Raw genomic sequence first — 25761 nt, 5'->3', positions numbered from 1 at the left:
GCAGCCATTCGAGTCTTCACGGAGAGAGTGAGAGCTTGAACCAGACCTCGGAGGAGGGAAGGAAAGGAGAAGAAGGCAACCCAAAAGCATGGCAGTGGGTGAATATACAGATGGCTTGCCCTTCTGTGTCCAGAGTTCTTATTTAGAAGGAATGAAAACGTCTGATTAGCTATGTTGGGCACAGACCGGAGAATACACACGTGATAGCCAGGAGGAACCTTGAGCCTGAGAGGCAGTGCGATGGAGGAGGAGGGCTGCATTTAAAGCCGGGGAAACCCAGGTCTGAGAGCCAACTACCATTTCAGACACTTGACCTCCAGTCACCTCCCTGCTCCAGTGTCCTTTTCTGTAACATGGGAACAACAGTACCTCTCTAACTACTTCAGGACGATTTGTGAAAATCCAGCTAAGAAATGGAAGAGACTTTGTGAATTGCAAAATGCTGGTTGGATTTTTAGGTGATTATTCCACTTATTTTCAGCTTCTTTCAATATGTGGGATGAGAAAATGAAAGTCTAGGAAGGTTGAGTAATTCACTAAAACCTCGACCTTTAAATGAAGAGCCCTGTGCCTTTTCCCTCCGCAGTGCCGTTCCTTCTGTGGGAAAATCGGAAGGCCATGCGGGAAAATTGGGCTGTAAAGCAGCGGATGTAAAAGACACCCGTGCACACACAATGAGCCGTGCTCTGAGGTATCTGTCTGATTGTGGTTTGGAAGGAAAGAATACTAGGGCCTCAGAGAATAACTGTTGAAGCAATTCAGGAATGAAACAAATGAAGGTCTGAAATTAGATGGTAAAGGCGTGAGAGGAAGGAAGGCAAAATAAGGCAAATGACAGAATCAGGAAGCAACTTATTATTATTATTTTTTTAAGATTTTACTTATTTGAGAGAGAGAGCAGGAGCAGAGGGAGGAGACTCCCCGCTGAGCAAGAAGCCTGATGCAGGGCTCGATCCCAGGACCCTGGGATCATGACCTGAGCCAAAGGCAGACGCTTAACCAACTGAGCCACCCAGGTGACCCAGGAAGCAACCTATTTTTAAAAAGTTTTCTGAGCAGCTACAAATATGGCTGACTCTGTTCTAGACATTGACAACACAACAATGGACAAAACAGACAAGATGCTGGCTGTCCTTGAGTTGATATTTTATAGGAAATAGATGACAAAGTAAAAAATAGTAATAATCTCAAATGGCGATGAGTTCCCCCGAAGGAAATAAAACAAGGCAATGTGATCATGGCTGCGGCTGAGTTTGAAGAGCCTGGCAGGAGTGACGGGGGGCAAGGTCTCAGGGAACAGGCAGAGCCCCCAAACCTGTGAGTTCAGGGGACAACAAGGTGGCCTCCGGTGTTGCTAGAGAAGAATAAGGGGGCAGTAGCAGGAAAGCAGGGCAGAGATCTCTAGGGTTAACTGAGTTTGGATTTTATTCCAAGTAAGATGAAAGCCAGTGAAAATTATAAACTACAGAATGGTATGATCTGATTAATGCTTTAGAAAGATTGGTATTTATAAAAATAAAACAAAAAGGATTAGGGTAGCTGTGGTATGGAGAATGAATTGTAAAGATGGAAAGAGTGGATGGATGCCTAGTGACCAAATAGGAGGCCCTTGCATTAATCAAAACACAGGTTATGATGGTGGGAACAATGAATATGATGAAGAGGAGTCTAGTTTGGATATATTCTGAAAGTGGGCAAGGAAACTGATTAGTCTATGAAACAGGATGATACATTTTACCATTGGCAAAAGTAGATTACAAAGGCAGAATGGTTAAAAATGAAGTTGACTTCGGTTTTGTACATGTTAAACTTGAGGAAGAAGAGAAACATCCAAGTAGTGATGTCCCCCAAGGGCTGGAAATACAAGACCGGCCACAAATGAAAAGTCCGAGCAACAAAATAAGCTGAGTCGTCACCAACCTAGAGATTATAGTTAAGACTACAGAAGATCGTCCAATTTATAATGGGTTTTAAAATGTATTTTTCAATATATTTAGTATATGCCCTTATTTTGACCGGAACTTAAGTCAATGAATGATTAACCAATCTTTTTCCAGAACCTCTTATTTATTTCTCTATATTTATGTGTATGTTGGAGGAGGAGGTGGGGGGGCAGGATGCCTTTGCACATACATGTGTATCTCGTGCTAGAAATGTAAGAGGTCCAGTAGGAAGCAACATAACAGTTACATCAACATGGAAAACGAGGAAGTGTATTTACCAACAACACAGTCCTTTTTAAGCAAGTTCATGAAAGAAAAAAGAAAAAGCTTTTCCGTTCTGTGTGCATATCCTACTATTTAAGACCTACAGACCATTTCTCTCTTTTTCCTCAATTTTAGAATTTCCATTCTCAAAACACATTTGAATCTTTTATTCAGGTCACTTTGCACCTAAGGAGGCTTGAAATATGGCTGCGGCTTCTCTAACGAAGTTCTTCTGACTAATAAAGAATTTATGGTTTTTCTTTTGTCCTCAGTTGCTTTACCTGCCTTTCCGGGACTGCCCTCGTTTTAAAGAACTTAAGGAGGAGACTCTCCAGTCGACGGAATTCCAGCAGAGGTTGCATCCTTATAAGGTTAAAAATCATGTCATTTAGTGGTGTACAGGAGGGCGAGGGCCAAGACAAAGGATGAAGCTCCAGCTTCTTAAAGGTGTGGGTGAAATGTGTCTGCCAGTGGCTGGTTATAGCAGTGGGTTAAAATGTTTAATGCAGGTCAGTCATCACCATCTGGTCCCCTTCCCTGCCACAAGCCAGGAAAGAAGCCAGTCCCTCTCTAATCTTATACCCATCTACCAGAGGAACCAGAAAGTGCATGCCTGGCTCAGAATAAATGCAAGTTTAAAATCATCTGCCCCAAAGAGGCTGAGGGGCTGGGACCATTGATTTCATATACAAAGGATAGTCTTTTTTATTTTATGTTTCCATTTTGCAGAACACACCCTTTTAAGACCATGTAAAAGGTAGATATAATGCTTTGTGTTTTTAAAAATAAAATTTTAAATCTCTAATACATTTACACAGTTCAAAAATTTTAAAAATATAAAAAGGAATACAGCAGAAAGTCTCTTAATGACCCCACAGGTCATTGGTGGCAGCGTTTTCTTGTCTTGCAGTTTCTTTATGCATATGCAAATAAATATGAATTATTCTGGAAACTTCCCCTTTGCTACATAAAAGTAGTATACTGTATTCACAGAGTTGGGCACCTTGGGTTTTTTTCACTTAACAATATATCTTAGAAATATTACTCTATCTGTACATGAAGAATTTCATCATTTTTTATAACTGCATTTGAATTCGTGGACAAACCATACTTTCTTTAACTAGTCTATATTGATGGACAAGTGAGTCATTTCTAATCATTTACCGTCTGTATGAGTATCTTGTGCATCTAAATATTTTCACAAGAATATCTGTGGAATAATATCCCAGAAGTAGAAATTCTGGGGCAATTTGAAATATTATCGAATTGCCCTCCGAAGAGGTTATACTAATGTCTGCCCCAATCAACAAGGCACAGGATTGCCTGTTTCTCTCTAGCCTTGCCAATAGTGTAGTGACAACTTCGGGGATATTTGCCAATCTATAAATATAAAATGGTACCACTAGAAGCATCCCTTCTAAAATCAGCAACAAGATAAGGAAGCCCAGTACCATCACCATTAGAAAGCATTGTGCTGTTGTATTTTTCTCTTATGATAAGTGTGTTTGGGATATCTTTAGTTAAACGCCTTTTGTATTTCCAGTTGTCTTCATATCCCTTAAGCATTTATCCTTTGGATTATTGGTTTTCTCTTTTCCGTACATTTTAGGAGCTTCCTGTATATAGTTTGATATTTTTTTTCCGTGACACGAATGGCATGGTTTCTATTGTTTGCCTGTTGATATTGGTTACGGTGTTTTCGCCATGTCTGTGTTTTTATTTTCTTTGTGAATTTTAGAATCCACTTGTCTCAGTTCCAAAAACTTTTTTTTTTTTTTTTACTTTTTAGTGTTTTTATTGAGGTCATATTAAATTTATAAATTAACTTGGAGAATTTACAACACTATGATGTTGAGTATTTCTTTCTAAGAACATGGTACACTTTCCTATTTGTCCTTATCTTCAAAAAAATTTTTAAGGTTTTCTTCACATAGGTCTTTACATTTATCTTTAAGCTTGTTCCAAGATTATAATATCTGCAAATAACTTTGGCTTACCTCAACTTTTCCAATATTTTTACCTCTGATTTCTTTTTTTTTTTTTTAAGATTTTTATATATTTATTTGACAGAGAGAAAGTGAGAGAGCACAAGCAGAGGGAGAGGGAGAAGCAGGCTCCCCGCTGAGCAGGGAGCCTGATGCGGGGCTCAAACCCAGGATCCTGGGATCATGACCTAAGCTGCAGGCAGACGCTTAAACAACTGAGCCACCCAGGCGCCCCTTACCTCTGATTTCTTTTGCATGTTTGCACGGGCCAGTATTTAGAGTACAGTAGGACATAACAGTATTGGCTGTGGGCATCCTCGTCTGGTTTTTTATTTTAGAAGTGTTTTTCTATTAAACATGCTGGCTTCAGGGCCGAATAGTGATATTTGTACCATGTTAAGGAACTAACCATCTTTCCTATTTTATTGATTGTTTTTATCAATACTGGTGTTTAGTTTTTTTAAAAAATCTTTTTAACATTATCTAAATATAATCAAGGAGTGCCTGGTGGCTTAGTCTGTTAAGCGTTCCACTCTGGATTTCAGCTCAAGTCATGATCTCAGGGTTGTAAGATCGATCCCCATGTAAGGCTCTGTGCTCAATGGGGAGTCTGCTTCTCTCTGCCTCTGCCCCTCCCCCACCCACCAGCACATGCTCTCTCTCTCTCTCAAATAAATAAATCTTTTATATAGATAGGTAGATGAAATCAAGTTATTTTTCTCCTTGCATCAATTACTAAGATTAATTATATTCATAGATTTGCTACTAAAGAGCCATCTTTGCATGTCTAGACTCAAGCCCCTTTCTTTGGATATTGAATTATTTGTTAATATTTTACTCATACCTTTTGCATTCATATTCAAAGTAGCATTGGACTATAGTTTTCTGGCCAATCTTTTGTCAGTGTCAGTGTTGCACGTGGTTCGTAAAAATGTTTTGAAAGTTTTCTTTTTTTTTTTTTCTTTCTCTATACTCAGTAACAGTTAAAATAGCATTAGAATAATTTGCTCTTGAAAATCTTGGTAGAATTTCTCCATAAAGTCATCTGGCCCTGGAGCTTTTGTTTGGTTTGCCTTGGTTGGGGGTGAGATCTTTAATAATTACATTTATTTTATGGCTATCTGTTTGAGTTAATATTTGGAAATTATAGTTTCCTAGAAAATTTATCCATCAAATAATATCTTCCACAAGGATTCCCAGAAATTGCTGCCAAATTCATCAGGCAGATAGCTGAATAGTGGATCTCATTACCATGACAATCCAAGAATAATATAGAACCTAGAGAAATGTTTGCATCCCACCCAAATTTCAAATTTATAGCCAGAAAGCAGGTCCAGTTTCTGCGGTATATTCCTGAGGTGCTTTGGCCTAAGACATGCTTTCTCTTCTCACCTTGACCAGTCATATATATGTGAGTTCTACTTCACCTACTTCCCAAAAAATTTTTGGGCATTGGGTCCATTGGCTACACACACACCAGGTCTTATTCCTGAACTACCAGGTACCAGAGGTTCTGCTTGGCCTGATTCCAGGACAAACTAGGACACGTGGCAGGAAGCCAGTGTGCACCCACAGTTTTAATGCAATCATGAAAAATGACCAATTAGTGTTCGTGAAATTCTTTGGGCTCATGCAACCACAGCCAATATTCCTGGTGCACTTTTATGTGAAGAACAGCGTTCTCAGTGGGGGCAGATTTGCCCCACAGGGAACACTGGCAATGTTTGGAGACACTTCGGGTTGTCACAACTGAGGGATTAGGGATGATGTTAACCATCTGGTGGGCAGAGGCCGGGCATACATCCCAGCACCCTACAAAGCACAGGGCGCCCTCCACAACAAAATTATCCAGCCCCAAATATCAGTGATGCTGAAATTGAGTGACTCAAACGTAAAAATGTTTTCTCTGTGTGTTTCAGGACTTTATAGAAACCTTGCCAACATTTACAGGATACCATACCCAGGACCTTTTTGGAATGTGGACTAAAGTCTACGACCCTTTATTTTGTGAGGTAAAAGAAAAAATATCAAAGATTAACTTGCAATCTGATTTTTTGATTTATGCCTGTTTTGAAACAGTTGAAAACATTTTCTTACCCTTTGTGGCAGATATATTAATTATGCTTCCTTTGACATTGAAACATAATTCAAGACTTCTTTATATTAAATTGAAAACTCGAACTTTTTCTCTCCATTATTTATGTTGTCCCCCTTTAGAAAATTGCAGGCAAAATTGCTTTTCTTCTATGTCTTGGCGTTTACTTATTTTTCAGCCACTGAGGACTGCTGGGCTCCTGTCATGGATTTTAATGAAAAAAACAATATTATTATATAGAGGGAAGAAAAAAAAAGATTACCTGATTTCTGGATATAGAAATAAGCAAGACAACTTTAAGCCCGGCTATAGAAATTGGTTTGATTGGGAATCTCTTCCTTGCCGTACATGCCTATGAAATAACCTCTGAAGCTAGATCAATTACCTTGGGGTTTTCAAGGCAACTTGGTATTTTTCACTCACTATGCACCACCTACTGGCCAAAAGGAGTACTCTATAATCCTGCTTTCCCTACCGGGTTCACTGAATCCTAGGGCAAAATTCTGACCACATACTGGATTTATATCCACCTCTGACTTTGAGGTCATCATGAGGGCCTGGGGGCCAGCAATTACCTTCATGGTTCCGTGTCGGTAACAAATGACACAGTTTGTCCCCCTCCATAACAGTTTATTGACCTTTACATGACCTTCCTGATATTTTTACTTTATCATTAGCATCTGTTTCAAGGAAAATTTATTAGCCTTATAAAAGACTCCTTAGGGGCGCCTGGGTGGCTAGTTGGTTAAGCATCTGACGCTTGGTTTAGACTCAGGTCACGATCTCAAGGTCATGAGATCGAGCCCCATGTTGGGCTCTGCCCTGGGTGTGGAGCCTGCTTGGGATTCTCTCTCTTCCTCTGCCCCCCCCCCCCACAAATAAACAAATAAATCTTCAAAAAAAAAAGAAAAAAGGAAAGGAAAGACTCCTCAGTGGAGACAAGAAGCCATATTTTGGTTCAAGTCTTGATTTTTTTTTTTCTTCCTCACTATCGGTTGATCTGAGCTGTTCCATGATGTGGCCATGGTGCATGGTTTGCTTTTCACTTCTCTCCCACTTATTTCTTCCATAGGCACTCCACTTTGATCTTCTCTTTCAAGAACTCTCTCTCTCTCTCTCTCAATCCTTGAATCTGGGGGTTCTGAATCAACTTTTTTTCATACCAAGTAATAAATATTGGCAAGAAGTCTACACCGGCCCTGCTGTCCAGCTTATTCATCCATGTAATACATATTCACTGAGAGCCTACTGTGTGTACTGTACACATTCCCCAGGAGTCAGTGAACTGGAAGCTGATGGGAATGGAGGGTCTGGTATTGAAGGCTCCAGAAATATATTGCCTCTCCTAGCTGTCCTCTCAGGGCACTCACTCAGCTTTGACAGAAATATCATCGAACCCTGTCAGTGTCAGCTTCCCCACAGGTTCATAGATTTCTAAACCTTTCATAAAGGAATGAGGTACATTCTTGCCCTACCTCACCCTTACTCTGCAAATTAGAAATTCCCCCTTTGGACCCATGGTTCAGCCAAAAGCTACGGACTTGGTAGGAAGGGGCGAATCAGTCTCTGTGAATTTCCCTGCTGAAAATCCATACCACGACTTACCACAAAGTAAAGTTTTCCTAGAGAGAAATGTCAGGATAAGAAAGACTAGGCCCAGTAGTTCTTGAGGGACAAAGAGGACAAAAAAGTCAAATAAAAATACACATTTTCTTCTCTTTTTCTTTGCTACAGAGTGTTCACAATTTCACGTTACCCTCCTGGGCCACAGAGGATACCATGACTAAGTTGAAAGAATTATCAGAATTGTCCATCCTGTCTATCTATGGAATTCACAAGCAGAAAGAGAAATCTAGACTGCAGGGGGGTAAGTATATAAAAAAGTGGAAGGACTGTACTAGATTTGTGGTTGAGTGATCCGGGTCTGAGTGCCGTCCCACCACTAATCAGCTGTGTGACCTTGGACTAGTCACGTCATCACTCCAGCACTAGTTTCCATTCTGCAAAATGGGAATAATAATGATGCCCTCCTCACAGGGAGTAAGGATTAAAATAAATGTATGTATTCAGAAAGTTTGGGATAAACAGTGCCTGGCATATAATACACTGTCAATAAACATGATGTGTTTTTATAGTCATTAATATTACCTACTCTGGGCCTTAGTTTTTCCAATCTAGAAAATGGAAGCTTTGGGCTAAAGCTAAATGATACTTTTCATCCTTTCCAGATCAAACAATTAAGGATCTTGTATCTAAGCCCCATGAAAAGCAATTACGTCTGGCTGCCTATAGGATGAATTCTTCAAGTGGGAAGTATGATGAAAGAGGACTGTTTTCCTGAGGTCCTTGTTGGTAGCCATTGTGAAAGTTAATTGCAGACTAATTATGTCATGTAGATTCATACATATTGCAATTGACGAATTTATGGCACAGCTTAAATTTTTCCATTGGTGTTGAAAGACATTTATTTCTCAGTGATGCCTCCTTTCAGCTGGATTTGGCATAGGACATCCTATCATAACGAAGGTAGACCCAGGCAAGAGGCTGCCAAGCCCTTATAATCAGCATAGGTGGATGGAAGAAAGGAGGTAGAAACAGACAGGACAGCAAGAGATGCTGATGCCTCTGAGGGCAATTGGGCGGCAGGCCAAGACACCATGGGGGGCGTCAGCTCTAGGGGTTGTTAATGTAGACATTAAAAGTGAGGATGGAGAGCAAGAGGAGGTCCGTTATGTCAGGTAGACATCACAGTGAAGAAATTCTAAGCCACAGGAGATGTTCCAAGTCACAGACTCTAGACAGTTTGAGAGAAACAGGGCAATCACATCAAGACTCCAACCATCGCCAGACCCTGTTCACTGTGGGGTGAGAACCAGTTCAGCAGAGCCCCAGGAGAAGACGTAGAGACAAAGCTTCCTGGCTGTTGGACCAAACTGGGCAGATTTTCACTCAGGGCTGTGTGTTGGGACGTGGCCCAAGCAGCAGCCTCATCTGATGTGTAAACAAGAAAAGAGGCAGGGGGTGGACATTGGGCCCCATTGGCTACACATACGCCAGGTCTTATTCCTGAACCACCAGGTGCCAGAGGTATGACCCAATCCCAAGCCGCATCAGATGGTGGAGACAGGGCTTTTGAGCAAGTTCCCCCAACCCAGTCATGATGGCTGAGGAGGTCAGCCCCTCACCACTCAACATGCAGTCCGTGAGGAGCAGCAGCAGCGTCACCAAGGCCCTGGTTGGAAATACAGACTCTCAGGCCCCGCCCCAGTCCACCTGAATCAGAATCTGCATTCTACAGCGATCCCTAGGTACCTCACGAAACATGAACGTTCAGAAGCGCTTTTCTAGATGCCAGAAATGTGAAGAAATGGGCCAGGAAGGCCAGGCAGAAACTGAGAAGAGTCTAGTAATAGATGCAGGAGTCTGAATAGGAAGAAAAACTGGGGGTTTTCCTCACAGTTTATTCATGTTTCCTCTTCTTGTTTTCCTTTGACTACTAGACATTGCATTTCAGGGAAGTCACTCCCCTGCTCAATCCGGTTTTCCCCTCTGCTGAGAGCATTGAACTGGATTCTGTCTGTTAAGAGTCCTTCCCTAAGCTGTTCTTTTGGTCTCAACTCCAAAGGCTGGTATTTGTGTGAATGCACCTGTCCTATTTTCTGGAGAAGTCCAGGGTGTGGATTGGCCAGGAGATTGTTTCCTGAGTGATTCCTGCCAAAACCCAAGTTCAGCCTATTGTTTGGATCTGGCTAGGCAAGAGAGATTTGTCAACTACATGCTTGTTGGATGATGAAGCGGCTAAATGCAATCCTACAGAGAAAACATATGTTGTCTGGGTGACACAGAGTCGCACAAGAGCACCAGGACTTTGACTGGCATCTGGCGATCTTTGCCGAAACTTTTGTTCCATCAGTTGGTTTTAGGGATGACTTAGTTTGGTACTCCACACCCTTCCACCCACCTCCTTCTACACACACACACCACACACACACACACACACACACACACACACACACACACACAAATTCCTGAGGTTCATTTAGGAATTTTTGATAAATGGCTGGTCATGTCTGTATTAATGCAAAGCTGTCCTCGCTGTATGCCACAGGTTGATGTAAGCTACAGCCTGCAAGCCAAGTCCAGTCTGCTGCCTACTTTTTTGTAAATAAAATGTGATTGAAACTCAGCCACATTCATTTAGGTAGTGCTATGGCTGTTTTGGGGCTTCTCCCTGAGAGGGAACAGTTATGGCCGACTGCATGGCCCACAGAGCCTAAAACATGGTCTGGCCCTTTATAGAAAACGTGTGGCAGCCCCTGCTGTAGCTCCCGAGTGTGGGAGGGGAAGCTTGTGTCTTCCAGGCAGTGATACTTTGTCTAGTGTAAGCAGTTAATAAATGATGCCACAGGGAGCTCAGAAGCTAGGCTGTGCTACAGTGTAGTCTAAGGATTAAGACATGCTGGATTCGGAGAAGTTCAGCCCCTCTGTGCACACGGTGTGGAATCTTGGACGAGTTGCTGCAAGTCTCTGAACCTCAGTGTCCCCTCCCATAAAACCTAATGCCAAGGGCCTGGGGGTAACTGTGGTGGTTACCCCTAGTTTCTTCTGGGGCAAGATGGACAGTCACCCCAGAACCAAGGGCTGAGATCATATCCCATTGTCAGCCCCGAAGGCTGCTGCAGAGGCACCTGTCAATGGACAGGTTGCTGATAGGTGATGGTGTCATCCCTAAAGGACGCTGAGAAAGCCACCTTCTCTGAAGCAGAGGGATGTAGACCTGTTGGAGATGTGGCTTCCAGGTTCTTCCATTCCTAGTCAAGGGAGTCCCAGCATCTACAGAAAGAGCAAACCGGCTCCCTTCCTAATTAACCCTTTATGGTGCCTCTTGGTAGACAGATGAATGAACAGTCTCTTTGTACTATTTTATGAGCTTTTTGAGGGCAGGAGTGTGATTCACCTAGCATAGCATCTGACCCATGGTAGCTGCTCCGTGTGTTTGCTGAGTGGACCGGAGAGCCTGGAATGACAGTCTGTTAACATCAATGCCTGCTCTTTACAAAAACAAACTGGTCATTCTGAAGCCAGGAGATTACACATGTAGTACAGAAACCAACAGGGGCAGCTGGGTGACGTGGTCGGTTGAGAGTCAGACTCTTGGCTGTGGCTCAGGTCCCGATCTCCAGGTTATGGGATTGAGCCCCACATCTGGCTCCATGCTCAGCATGGAATCCTCCCTCTCCCTCTGCCCCTCCCCATGGCACACTCTCTCTCTAAAATAAATTAATAAATCTTAAAAAAACAAACAAACAAACAAAACAACCACCGGAGATATAAGGAGTGTTCAGGTGATGGTTGTGGAAATCCAGCACCTGGCACCCCAAAATACCCCTCAGCCTTCACCGTCGGCCAGGAGGGTGGAAACTCTGAGTTGTGTGCCTGCCCTTCACCACCTCAGGAACAACAGATACGAGGGGCAAGAGCGCTCCTCTATGGAGCCCTCAGATGGAAGATGCTGGCTGCCCCCTAATAGTGATCCCCAGAGTTGTCCACAGAAAACAGTCCATGCCCTATACAGACATCCAGAGACTGCTTTCTCCCATGGCCTCCCACAGGTTTGACTACCAGAGAGTAGAAGCAAGAAGGGTGAAGACAGAGTAGACGCCAGGCTGTCATTTTAGGGCTGCCCTGGAGAAAAGCACTAGCTAGCAACTGTCTGAAAAATACCATTTGTCATTCCTTCTGAGTTCCTCAACCTCCTCTCTCAAGCTTTGACAAAACCTGGGGAGAGTAGGGTCCTCGTATGCCAACCCAGCTCTCCTTGCCCAGCCTGTGGATGAGTCACTGTATGTCACCAGGCCTCAGCTTTCTCACTGTAAATGGGGGATAGAAGTAGGGCTTCAGTAGAACACTGTAAAGCACACAGTAGATGCAAACCCAAAGTTACTTCTTTTCCTCTCTTAGGTCTTGAGAACCATGGCAGGGAGAACCAGACAGTAGGAATTAACAGAAAGTTTAAGCCCATGCTTGGTTCAGCTCCTTTGTTGATCTTTCTTTTTTAAGGTGTCCTGGTCAGTGAGATCCTCAGTCACATGAAGAGTGCAACTCAGCCCTCGAACCACAGGAAACTTGTCATGTACTCTGCGGTAAGTGTTTTCCCCTCCGCTCAACATCCCTTCGTTCAGGCAGTCGTGTCTTTAAGGAGGGAGCCTCCTTTTCTTCCTCATCATTTCCCTATGGCCCAGTAGATGGTAGACATTTTAGACAGTGATTCTTCAACTCTCCTAAATATGTATATACAAGACCACCTCCATGGTTGGCATTTTTAAATTTTATTTATTTTATTTTAAATTTTACTTTTAAAACTAAATACATAATTCTGGCCCTTAAGGCGTTTATGGTCTGGGACTGACAAGAAGACATAAACACCATACAAAGCAGTATAGAAATGCAGTGCAAACAAGCGCTTTGGTGACACGGAGAAGGCAAGTACCACTTCTGTTCCAAACTAAAAGCAGAGCATGAACAGGATGTGGTGATGAATGGGATGTGGGCGGGGAGTAACGATGTGGAGGTACAACCACAGGTGAAGGCCATGTTTCCAGCCTCCAGCACGGCAAGGAGGGTGGAACCATTAACCAGCCGTTAGTTAACCGAGGCGCTCTGGCCGCGGGAATGGAGCAATTTAGACAACTGGGTTTGAAAGGCCAGGGAGCATCCAAATAGAAATCTCCAGGAGGCAAAAGGACTAGAAGAGAGAAGGAGAAAAAGAGCTGCAACGTGAAGTTAGAGCCAAATGGGGTGCAGAAAGGAAAAGGGAGGTCTCGGTGAAGGCTTCAGCTTAGGAGCAGGGGCCAGCGAAAGGCACTGTTCAGGGGGTGGGGACGGGGACAGGGGTTCAAGGGGTGTGTAGAGCACCAAAATGGCTGTCCGGGGAGTCTGCAATGAGCAGGGAACCAGGACACACAGGATGGGAACTCAGCTTCCCACCCACTTCTCTATGACAGGGGAGTTCTCAGATGGGGTTTGGCTGGAGAAAGCCATGTTTTCATTCTGCAGGAAGATGGAAGAGACGACTTCCAGGGAAGCTTGTTGCTCCTCTGAGGTTCTGAATGGTGTAAGCCAAAGAGCTCCTGGACGGAACAGCGTAGTCCTTCCGGGGCGGGGGCTTCCAGAAACCAGTCCGTTCTGCCAGTTTCTTTAGTTTCACATCTGGTTTCCAGTTCTAACTTGCGTGATTTCTGGCAAGTCATAAATCTGTAACTCTAGTTCTTTCTCCAGTAAATCAGTTCTAAGCCCTTTTTAATACGGCCATAGAGTTTAGGCAACCAAATGTTATGCCCACTTTGTAGATACAGATGCAGAGGACTTTCAAAGATGATATAGTTAATTAGTGACCAAACTGGGACTGAAGACCAGTCCCCTATGCCTTCTAGGCACTCTGGGATGAACAATTGACAATTTTGGGCTATGCACTCTATTTCCTTACATTTTAACCTAACATTTATAGCCTTATATATTCTTCCCCAACTTTACTTTTTTAAGATTTTTTTATTCATTCATTTCAGAGAGAGAGAGAGCACAATCGGGGGGAAAAGTAGGGGGAGAGGGAGAAGCAGACTCCCGCTGAGCAGGGAGACTGACATGGGGCTCAATCCCAGGACCCTGGGATCATGACCTGAGCAAGTAGATGCTTAACTGACTGAGCCACCCAGGCGTCCCTCTTCCCCAACTCTAAAATTACAGATTATTCTAATCTGTAAAAGAAATATAATCTAGCATTAATATGTTCCAAATATTTTAAATTTAATGAAAATTAATGAAACAAGCTAAAATAGATGTTGCACTGGGAAAAAGCATGGTACAAAACCTGAACGCTAGACTCAAATTTACTTTCTTCCTTTTTGGGGTTATATGATTAAGCAAGTTACTTAATTTATCAAGGTCTGCTTGTTCATCTTTTTAATGGGAATAATGATATGTAAAAGAAGCATACTGCCTAGCACATAACAGATGCTCCACAAAACTTAGTCCTTCCCCTCTCTGCCATGGGGGTATGGCACATTTAAGTGAATCAAAAACCATCATCGTTCTCTACAAGTGCTTAATACTACCTATGGAATGTATATCTGAATCAGAGGTAAAGATCAAAAATGACTTGTTTCAAATCCCCACAGCATGACACTACCGTGAGTGGCCTACAGATGGCACTAGATGTTTACAATGGAATCCTTCCTCCCTATGCTTCCTGCCACATAATGGAATTGTATCTTGAGAAGGGGTAAGTATCTAAGAGGTGCTTTTCACACTTAATACCGCTGGCCCCCAGGTTTTGTTATTATTGTTGTTATTATTAGCTTAAATATTTTCTTAAAACATTTAATTTTCAGTTAGGTACATAAATTTAAAATCATATACTATGGAAAATAATTCCCTAAGTTAAAAACATTGCTATTTTTCCACTTTCAAATTTCATGAAACAAATTATCCAAACTCTTTGTATGCATCTTAATTTGTATCTTCACCACTAGAGCCAATTTTGAGTCCCCTCAAACTGTTTTCCGGATATATTAACTAATAAGGGTAATTTTCGCTGCTATACAAATGAACATCAGATTCTCAGAGGCTTATCCCAATGGATGATTCTTTCTCACTCATCCAATTCAACAGAGATGTCGGCCATCACTCGTAGTGCCTGGGTGGCTCAGTCAGTTAAGCGTCCAACTCTTTTTTTTTTTTTTTTTTTTTAAAGATTTTATTTATTTATTCGACAGAGATAGAGACAGCCAGCGAGAGAGGGAACACAAGCAGGGGGAGTGGGAGAGGAAGAAGCAGGCTCCCAGCGGAAGAGCCTGATGTGGGGCTCGATCCCATAACGCCAGGATCACGCCCTGAGCCGAAGGCAGACGCTTAACGACTATGCCACCCAGGCGCCCCAAGCGTCCAACTCTTGATTTTGGCTGAGATCATGATCTCAGGGTCATGAGATCAAGCCCCATATCAAGCTCAGCACTAGACTCTCTTTTCCTTTCCCTCTGCCCTTCCACCCCCTAAAAAGAGAGGGAGGGAGGGAGGGAGGGAGGGAGGGAAGGAGAGAGAGAGAGAGAGAGAGAGAGAGAGAGAGAGAGAGGTGATGTCCCTGGCCATTAGGAGGTGACTCATCCATGGTGTGATTTGGAAACCCAGGGTTCTATCTTTTTAGGACCTATAGAAAGCCTATAACTCCCACAGGCACAATAGTGATTCCTCTCTGATGGATTTGGGCAAAGTAAATTGAAAGGATTCACCATTTTAAATGCCATTAAAAACACTCATGATTCTGGGGAAGAAGTCAAAATACCAACATTATCAGAAGTTTGGAAGAAGTTGATTCCAAAGCCCTCATGGATGACTTAGAGGGATTTAAGACTTCAGTGCAGATGTTGTAGAAATAGCAAGAGAACTAGAATTAGAAGTGGAGCCTGAAGATGGGACTGGATTGCTGCAATCTCATGTTAAAACTAACGGGTGAGGAGTCGCTTCTTATGGATGAGCTAAGAAAGTGGTTTCTTGAGGTGGAAATTACTCCTACTCCTGGTGAAAATGCTGGGGACATTGTTGTTGAAATGACAACGAAGGACTGGGAATATCACATCAACTTAGTTGATAAAGCAACAGTAGGGTTTGAGGAGATTGACTCTAATTTTGAAAGAAGTTTTACTGTGGGTAAAATGCTATCAAACAGGATCACATGCTACAGAGAAATGGTTTCTGAAAGGAAGAGTGGCAAACTTCATCGTTGCCTTATTTTAAGAAATTGCTATAGTCACCCCAGACTTCCACACCACCCTGCAGTCAGCAGCCATCAACACTGAGGCAAGACCCTCCACCAGCAAAAAGATTACAATTCGCTGAAAGCCCAGATGATGGTTAGCATTTTTTAGCAATAAAGTATTCTTAATTAAGTTATACACATTTTAGACATAAATCTATTGCACACTTAATAGACTACAATATAATGTAAATATAACTTTTATATGCACTGGGAAACCAAAAAATTCATTTGATTCACTTTATTGTGATATTTGCTTTATTGTTCTGGTCTGAAACCAAACTCACAACATCTCCAAGGAGTGTGTACAGTCTCTTGGTCCCACCTACATGCAAGGGAGTCTGAGAAATGTAGTCACTTTTTCAGCAGTAACTCTATTATATGGAAAGAGGATCATGAATTTTGATCGACTATTAGTCATCTTTGCCATGTCATCTTGAGATAAAAGATGCTGTCACTGGGAAAGTCATCCCAGGGTGCAAGTAGTCATTCATATAATATTGGGAAGTTTTTAAAAACATATCTCTAAGTGAATATGTGTGGTTACTACTGTTTATGTGGCTTTTAAAAGTGAGGTTTTTTAATTTTTTTGAAGATGTTATTTATTTGACAGACCATGAGTGAGGGAACACAAGCAGGGGAACTGGGAGAGGGAGAAGCAGGCTTCCCGCTGAGCAGGGAGCCCGATGCGGGGCTCGATCCCAGGACCCTGGGATCATGACCAGAGCCGAAGGTAGACGCTTAATGACTGAGCCACCCAGGTGCCCCCAAAGTGAAGTTTTTTTAAAGATTGATTTATTCATTTTAGAGATAGACAGAGACAGAGCACAAGCAGGAGGGGCAGAGGGAGAGGGAGAGAATCTCAAGCAGACTTCAATTCTAGCGCGGAGCCCGACTCGGGGCTCGATCCCATGATCATGAGATCACGACCTGAGCCGAAACCAAGAGTCTGATGCTTCAACAACTGCTCCACCCGTGCGCCCCTGCAAGTGATATTTTAGAAGCCTTCTTTATAAAAACACCCAACAGTTACAGTTGTGAGGTTACTACCCCAAGGATGACCACTAAATCCCACTTCAGTTTGTCTCCTGCTTCTTTGGCAAATGACTCCGTGAGGCTCTCATACTGGTTTTAAAAGGTTGTCATACATCTTGTTTTTTCAAATAAAGTATCAAATATGAGGGAGTAGGAGGACTTCGGTATACACCCACACCCTCTCTCTGAGGTGTAATTTTGACAACATCTGGATGTATATTTAAGCACAGGTGTGTTAAATATTGCTCAGTTCCAGGTTTATTGCCTGGATAAGGAAAGCAGGGGTACCTTCATTCAGAGGAAAACCTAAAAGAAATCCTGAGAGGAAAAGAGAAAATGAAGCAAATGAGAATCATGAAGGGGAGAGAATAAGAGAAAGAAAACCCAACACCTTACCTACCCTCCACTTCTTATTCAAAGCCTCATCAGATCACCCCAGTTCCCCCACCATCACCTCTCAGCTCCCTCCCAATTAAGCATCCTGGTCCCCACCTCTTTTGCCCCTGGTTATCTAACGTACCAGCCCTCCCATTTCCACCCTCTGGATCTGGCCCTCCCCATTCCCACACCTATGTTGGCTAATATCTACTCACTCCTGTAAATTCTTCCCCTCTTAACTTGTGTCTTCTTAACTTCTTTGTTTTTGTTTTGTTTATTTTTTTAGATTTTATTTGTTTGAGAGAGAGAGCGCGCACACATGGGGGGGAGGGGCAGAGGGAAAAGCAGACTCCCTGCTGAGCAGGGAGCCCAATGCAGGGCTTGATCCCAGAACCCTGGGATCATGACCCGAGCTGAAGGCAGGTGCTTAACCAACTGAGCCACCCAGATTCCCCTAACCTCTTAACTTCTTAACATATTACAGGCCAGGTGGGAAATAATTCAGTGGCATTTCAACGACACAGAACTAATGGCTCTGTCTTCTCCCTTCCTCCACCAGGGAGTACTTTGTAGAGATGTACTACCGGAATGAGACCCAGCATGAGCCATACCCCCTCACGCTGCCAGGCTGCACTCCCAGCTGTCCTCTGACGGAGTTTGCTGAGCTGGTTGCCCCTGTGATCCCCCAGGACTGGTCCGCGGAGTGTACGACCACAAGCAATGACCAAGGTACTGAGAATGTTATGGATTGGTGTATATACAAAGCTCTGCAGAAAAGGCAGAATACCCTTTCTCCAGGCAGATGGTGGCTTTGAGAGTAGAACTCGACCATCACCCCCAGCTTTGAGTGAAATGGGTTTGGGGTGATAATTGTCTGTTTCAGGGACACCCAACTTCAGTCAACTCCTGCCTCTCCACCAGGCCCTGACCCCACTTGCCTAAACCTTGACTTGGTTTTTTCAGTGTTAATAGTAAAGGGCATCATGTCAAAATAGAACCAGAGATACAAGTTAGATCAAAGTTCGTGGGGTGGCCATGAGCTATATGATTAACCACATAGAACCTTTTGGGGGGTTTTTGTGTTGTTTTTAAGAACTCCCAGCTATCACTTGAGCAGGATTAAATGAGGTTGTTCTTTAAGTGTCTGAAGTGAAATAGATTACAAACAAAATCCACAATCTAGAGTGAGAGCAAGGAAGGGAAGAAGTTAATCCCAGGCATATGGGCAAGGGACCAGCTTATCTATTACCTCCAGCCTTCTCACAAGGAGAGGCAGAGAAATGAATACAGTGGAGCAATCCAGAGAAATCATCGACACTGGGAAACTGGTACTATCTTTTTCTATTTATGTTAAAACATATTGGGTAGAAAAACTGAAAAGTAAATACATCTTTGTATCCTTTAGCCCTGGAAAATCCATGTTACTTTTGAAGAAACCAAAAGCAAAGTTGCCAGAAAACGTTGCTGTATATAATATATATGGCAGCTCTTGGAGTGCAGACATGCTAGCAAATCAGTAATTTTATTTAGGTGCACAACACATCAGAGATGAGAGCCCTGCATGAGTGGTTTCTCTTGAAGATGATAAGAGACGTTGACTCTGGAGTTGATTTAAGAGAGAAAGTACAATGACACATATGAAACTGGAACAAAAGTAGAAATGTAAGAATGTTCTAAATGCCTCCAAGAGCAAAACTTACTGGAATGTTGAAAGTATGGCCGTGTGATAGCTGTTCTGAGGACAAGAGGGATGTGTAAGGCTTTGATCCTGAGATCTTCAGGAAACCTCAGCAAGCTCACAGTCCTGCGGAAACTACTCACTAATACAAGAAGAAATCACGTGCAAATGACACTCTTTAGAGTCCTATAGATTTGCCGGGTGGCAGATGCAACACATCTAGAGAACACCGTGCCACGTTACCATTACAGATAAAGATGAAATGGTTTCTAGAGATGGTTTCTACTGGATGCCAGAGTCCAGAGCAAAGCCATTCCCTCGCCTAGTGGGTTATGGTATGACTGACACGAGACATTGATTCATATATTTATTTGTATTATTTTTTCCCAAGTAAATATTTGTCCCCAGCGCTACCATCTAATTACCCTTCCTCCCCCATGCATGTAACTTTCCTCCAGCAGTAAGCCAAAGGTAAAATAGTGAATAAAGTCACTAGTAGGGAGTTCAAAAACATTACTTTCATAATGAATTGTGAAAAGTGAGTGTATGTTTAATTAGAATAAAATCTCGGAAGGACAGATTTGAGGGGCTCTATTTTTGTTTGGGGATTTTATTTTAATGTAACCGGAGGGAAAATACTAATGTAAAGTAAAAATGATTTTGACTGGCTTGGATGAATGTTTTACATTGAAAATGTATTTAGTTTGGACTTTATTGCTTCAGAAAAAGGCTAAGCTGATGGATGGCTCTGCTTCATCTCTTAAGGGGGAATTTGCAAGAAAACATCCTTGGAAAATGTACAATGTAGACAGGAAGCAAAAAGATACATGTTACACAGAATAACAAGGGTTATATCTTATGACTACAAGGGTCGCTAGGGGACAAGAGCTAACTGGATTCAGAGGGAGGGAGGCAGTAAGGAATGGCAGCAAAGGCCATCTGTAGGTAGCTGCACCATCTGAAATCAGTTTGGATGGAGGTTTCTAATGGTGTGGTACAAGGCACTAGAAAGCCATTTATCAAATGTCTTAGTGGCTTGAACCTGGAAAGAGTAGGGGAGTTACTCAGCAGAAGATTCTGGGTCCAAGGAGATTCCCACAGGTTTCCCTCAAGGGGCCAATTCAAGAAGACAAAATACCAGAAATACCTTTGCCTGACATAATTAGTGATCAATAAATATTTGCTCAAGGAATGTATAAATTACTTAACTTTCCTCCCTGAACCCACTGTCCCTCTCTTGATTGGCAGCAATATCCAATAAGCTGGTAGTTACTTTTGATCCCAACCTCTCCTCTATTCTCCATAGCCAGTCCACCACCTCCTTATCAAACCTACCTGTAGAGTGTTTATAAAATTCTTCTCCTCAAGACAACAGCATCAGGGCGCCTGGGTGGCTCAGTCGGTTAAACATCTTCCTTCTGCTCAGGTCATGATCCTGGGGTCCTGGGATCGAGTCCCGCATCGTGCTCCTTGCTCATTGGAGAGCCTGCCTCTCCCTCTGCCCCTCCCCCTGCTTGTGCTCGTGCTCTCTTGCTCTCTTTCTCCCAAATAAATAAATAAAATCTTAAAAAAAAAAGAAAGACACCAGGATCAACAACCTAATATTCAAATAGAGCAACTAATTACAAAATATGTTAATAAAGAGAAAACATTAAGGATTGTTGTGCTGGGCCATGTGAAATTGGTCATGGTGTCATAGCAGGAGCATTTTCACCACAGAAACCAGCATATGCCACCAATCAGAGTTTTGTTTTTTGTGTTTTTGATCCGGTTTACTAGCACACCACTGGTTTTAGCTCAGAGAGAGCTTAGTAAGAGTCTATAACATGAGGTGGTCTCCAACAAGGTGAATTCAATAACCGAACTGCTTTAAGGAAAAAGGATTAGATTTGTTCCATATGGTCTCAACGAGTGATGTTTGGGGCAGCAGGTAAAAATTTCAGAAGGACAGACTGCAGTCAGTGTTGGGAAATTCCTGGAACAAGAAGTTCTGTTTGCCTTGGCAGAGACTCCACAAAGCAGACCAAAGCACACAAGGTTATAGGCATTGAATGATTCCTTAGTAGGGCCACAAAATTTAGCAAATAAAAGTATAGGGTGCCCAGATAAATTTGAAAAATAGCTTTAACTGTTGGATTTTTATAATATATTGGGGGGGGGGCGATGGCTACAGAACATTTAGGGTGTCCAGGGAAAGCCAATACAGAAAGCAGGACAAACATTAAATACAGTACATATCCTAGACATGCAAAATGCCCGGCAACCCCACCACCCATGAATCCTACTCCTACCTGTAAGCAGTGTTATTCACTAGTGCTAGACCCAATCAATTTCATTCTCATATCAACTAAGTTAAGCAGAATCTTTGCTGGGAAATTCGTAAGTCTAAGTTCCATACTATATTACTTGAAAATGATAAAATTCTTTTTTTTAGAAAATACTTTCTTGGGACACCTGGGTGGCTCGCTCTGTTAAGCATCTGCCTTTGGCTCAGGTCATGATTCCAGGGTCCTGGGATCGAGCCCCACATCAGGTTCTCTGCTCAGCGGGGAGACTGCTTCTCCCTCTCCCTCTGCCACTCCCCCTGCTTCTGCTCTCTCTCTCTCTCTCTCAAATAAATAAATAAAATCTTTTTTTAAAAAATTAGAAAATACTTCCTTAATTCCAAAGTTTTACTGACACCATCAGACTTTCTTTGCTAGCACTCTCCCAAACCCTCTAATCTCTGACATCACATATTTAGTGGGAAGGAGAATTACTGGTGGGAAGTTGCCTTATAATCTTTGTAAAGCTGAAACTCTAGAGTAGATACGCACACACGCAAGGCAAGATCCAGACCTTTTTCCTCCTTGAATCTTCAGACAATGCCTAGAACCTGGTATCTTCAGTCAAAATTTGCTAATTGAATAAAGGTTCAGCCCTGAAGTGTCTGGGTGGCTCAGTCAGTTAAGCATCCCACTGTTGATTTCGGCTCCGGTCATGAACTCAGGATTGTGAGATTGAACCCCGAGTTGGGCTCCCTGCTCAGCAGGGTGTCTGCTTAAGATTCTCTCTCTCCCTCTGCCCCTACCCACCTCTCTCTCTCTCTCTCAAATAAATAAACCTTTAATAATAAATAAATAAATAGATAAATAAATAAATAAATAAATAAATAAATAAATAAATATTCAGCTCTTCATACTTAGCCTGACTTCTTCATGGTTGGGTCCAGATATCAGAAGCCTAGAACCCAGTTGTTGAATAAATAGGGGAGAGAAACTGTGAGTGAGCCTCAAATGTGACTGCACTATAAAGACTCCGTCACTGACTACATAGAAATATGTATAGGTCAATATGTCTATGTTATTTGGTCTGTTTTCAGCATAGTCACCTCGGCATTTTCTTGTTTCCCCATTGCTATTTAGAGATCCTGTTCAATGATACCCCTTCCAGCAACGCCCTCCCCTCAGAGAGAAGGCCAGTTACAGCACCTGTTTCTCATTCTTGTTGCCACTATCATCAGTTTCCCAGGACATGTGTCATCACTCGTTAAGGACATTCGGAACTCGCTTTGGTATATACTGACTCACTCCTCACTCCCACTCCTGTCCTCCATCTAGGCAATTCTGACCTCACAGTAGTGGCCCATCCCATACCCTGCCCACCACAGCAATATCCAACCCTAGACTAAACCAACCACACAGTTTCTGTGTTCCGATCGGCTGAGTGCATCAGAAGCCTGTTGTTATCATTGCAAATTATGAATGTTGAAACTTCTGTTCCAACCCCAGGTGGATCTTTCAACACTACTTGGCACACGTATTCACCCTTACTGGACTTTTTTCCTGTACTCTACAGGAAAGCCTTGTTATTTTCCCCAGACTTTCAATTCCACCTTGGCTTCTTTAATTCTTATGAGATCACCTGAGAAGAGCAAGATGGTCCATTGAAAAGTCTTTCAGGTTCTCCTGTCACTACACCAAAATATCTTAGTAGCCTTAACCTGCCTTTGCTGCTGCCCCTCAGGAAAACATGTTCCTCCCTGAGTAACCTAACTCCTTTCCTCATGCATATGATCCCACCCCGCATCTCTTGGGACCTTGATGAATTGTAGCTTCATTTTCTTTCTCTGCGATGCCTTTCTTCTATTAGGAACATGCCCAAATCTCTCATCAAAGAACAGCTTCGAGCACCTGCTCTCACTCTCTTCAATCCCAATTTTCTTGAACTAATCATTTACATTCTGAATTTCCTCATCTCTCTCTCACTTCTGAACTATTCGAAAAAATGATGTTCTTCCTTCCATCTCTCTTTGGAAACATACCTTTTGAAATTCATCGGTGCCTAATTCATCAACCTGTCTTCCTTTTCCTGCCAATATCACATATCCCCATTTTACAGAGAAGAAAACTGAGCCTCAGAAAATAACATGCCACAAGTGGTAGGGTCAGGATTCAAGCCTCACACTCTCCAACACCATATTTCTACTGTATCATCTTCCCTTTCCATCCCACACTGGCTTGTTGACTATCCTCCTGAGACAAATTCCCAAAAATTAAATTAGCAGATTAAAGAATATGAATATTTAATAAACAGGAGCTATTTTTTGAGTACCTATTATGTACCTAATAGGTGCCTATGGAGGAGGCGTTAAGTCTGCTAAGGAAACAGCAAGACAAGAAAATTATCCCCGTGTGACCTAGACCGCTTGGCAGGGGTGTGGGGAGGCAGGTAAGGAGGACAGGGAGATAAAGAATTAAACAAGCCCTAACGGTTAAGTACCATGAATACTATAATAAAGGACATGTGGAAAAGGCATTTAGCTTAAGTCTAAGAGGTCAGGGAAGGCTTTTCAAAAGGGGTGATGTTTAAATCAAAGCCTGAAGGAGATAAAGAATTAACTGGGTGAGTGGAGGTGTAGAAAGAGGAAAATGTTACAAACAAGAGAAAATGTGTAGAAACCCAAAGGCTAGAGACAACATATGGGGCATTTTAGGAATTAGAAGGAGTATGTCTGGTTAGAGTGCAAAGATGCCGAGGAGGTGGGCAGTAAGTGTCTCAGGTCCAGTTGAGTAGCTCTGGCCATTAAAAGTTTTAGGCAGATAGGGGCACCGGGGTGACTCAGTCAGTTAAGCGTCTGCCTTAGGCTCAGGTCATGATCCCAGGGTCCTGGGGTCGAGTCTGCATCAGGCTCCCTGCTCAGCAGGAAGTCTGCTTCTCCCTCTCCTACCCTCTTCCCCCTGCTCCTGCTCCCTCTCCCTCACTCTCTCAAGTAAATAAAATCTTAAAAAAAAAAAAAAGATTTTAGGCAGAGGACAAATGATGGGCCAGGCTTCTTTTAGAAAGACCTCTGTCTTCAGTGGGGAGAGTGGACTGGAGAGCAGTGGGACTGAAGGCAGGGAGCACGGCTGGGAGGCTGTCGCAGTAATCCAAGGATGAGGATGAGGGCAGACTTACTCAAAGGGGAAAGAGGAAGAGTAGACAGGACGTGGGGAGTAACAGCAAGAGGAAGAGGCTTTTAATACTTATTGCCAAAATGGTTTTCAGAAAAGTAGTGCTGATGCACACGGCCTTCAGCAGCTTTCCCATGTTCCCCTGTGGAAGAGAACTTGTCAGTCATTTCCAGCACTGTCTCTTCGCAGTAAGATACAATGGATCACTCCCTCTTTTTCTCAGATTCTAGAACATTACTCTGTGAAAATCACAAAATCCTTCACAGTACAAGGGAGTGTATAATTTAAAATATTAAGGAGAGAGAGAGAGAGAGAGAATCTCTCCTGAGACTTTTCATGTTCTCAGACTCATACCCTAAATGACCATGTCCTATGAGTTGTCCTTGGTGCCCTCACTCCACCCTCAACATGAGCCAGTATTACCCAGGCCTCCGTCTTCTACACCTACAATCTTTATTTCCATGTCTCCATATAGAATTCTAGACCTGTTTAGAATGCTAGCCCTCATCTGATCCTTTCTACGAGGATAATAACCCATCTCAATCCTACATTTGAAATGAAATTTATTATCTCTTCCACTCCAAACTGATCCTTTTTAATGTGCTTCCAATCTCAGTTCATAGCCTAACCATCTTCTTCACCCAAACTAGAACCCATGGGTGGCCATGACTCCACTTCTCCTTTACCAGTACATTTCGTCCACGACAGAGCCTGTCGATTCTACTTCAGGAGTTGCTAGAATTCCATCATCCGTGCTGTCAGGACCACACTCCCAGTGCTGAGCCCTCAGTATCTTGTCAAAGGCATTTCTATAGTTATCAGGCCTAGAGTATCTCTACCATCCTATCTTTCTCTGCAGTTGTTTTTTGTTTTAAACACAAATTGGGCCATGTCACTTCCATGTGTCATAATTGGTGATGATTTCCATGTTTCCCGTGACAAACCAGACCTTCTAAGACCTAGGCTGCCACCTACCTCTCTGGTCTCGACTCACCAGAAGCTATACTCCATCCACGTGCAACTGCTCATTATTTCCCAAACACACTCTTGTGCAACTCATTCTGTCTCATGGCAAAGTCTTATTTACTTCAAAGGCCAGCTCAAATCCTAGCATTTTCTCAGAAAACTTTTCAACCTCTTTGT

General features: G+C 42.7%; 1 protein-coding gene across 7 annotated transcripts in view; it reads left to right on the top strand.

Moving 5' to 3' along the window:
• The window catches only part of ACP3 (acid phosphatase 3), an 87210-nt gene that overhangs the window by 15279 nt on the left and 46170 nt on the right, over window positions 1-25761 (top strand). For 6 of the 7 annotated variants that reach the window (XR_005836570.1, XR_005836571.1, XR_005836569.1 and 3 more), the window contains exons 5-10: window positions 2480-2578; window positions 6112-6204; window positions 8022-8154; window positions 12348-12430; window positions 14462-14565; window positions 18068-18237. Coding sequence is in view for 3 of the 7 variants with exons in the window: in XM_008708665.2 (XP_008706887.1) it covers window positions 2480-2578; window positions 6112-6204; window positions 8022-8154; window positions 12348-12430; window positions 14462-14565; window positions 18068-18237 (682 nt within the window). In the remaining 4 variants the exon portion in view is untranslated. Of the gene's footprint in view, window positions 1-2479; window positions 2579-6111; window positions 6205-8021; window positions 8155-12347; window positions 12431-14461; window positions 14566-18067; window positions 18238-18913; window positions 20655-25761 lie in introns of those variants that run through there. The other variant, XM_008708678.2, reaches the window with a different exon arrangement.

The sequence above is a fragment of the Ursus maritimus genome, unplaced genomic scaffold, assembly GCF_017311325.1.
Source record: "Ursus maritimus isolate PB19 unplaced genomic scaffold, ASM1731132v1 scaffold_20, whole genome shotgun sequence".
In the NCBI taxonomy this organism is placed as follows: Eukaryota; Metazoa; Chordata; class Mammalia; order Carnivora; family Ursidae; genus Ursus; species Ursus maritimus.
This window is presented reverse-complemented; position numbering and strand designations above follow the sequence as displayed.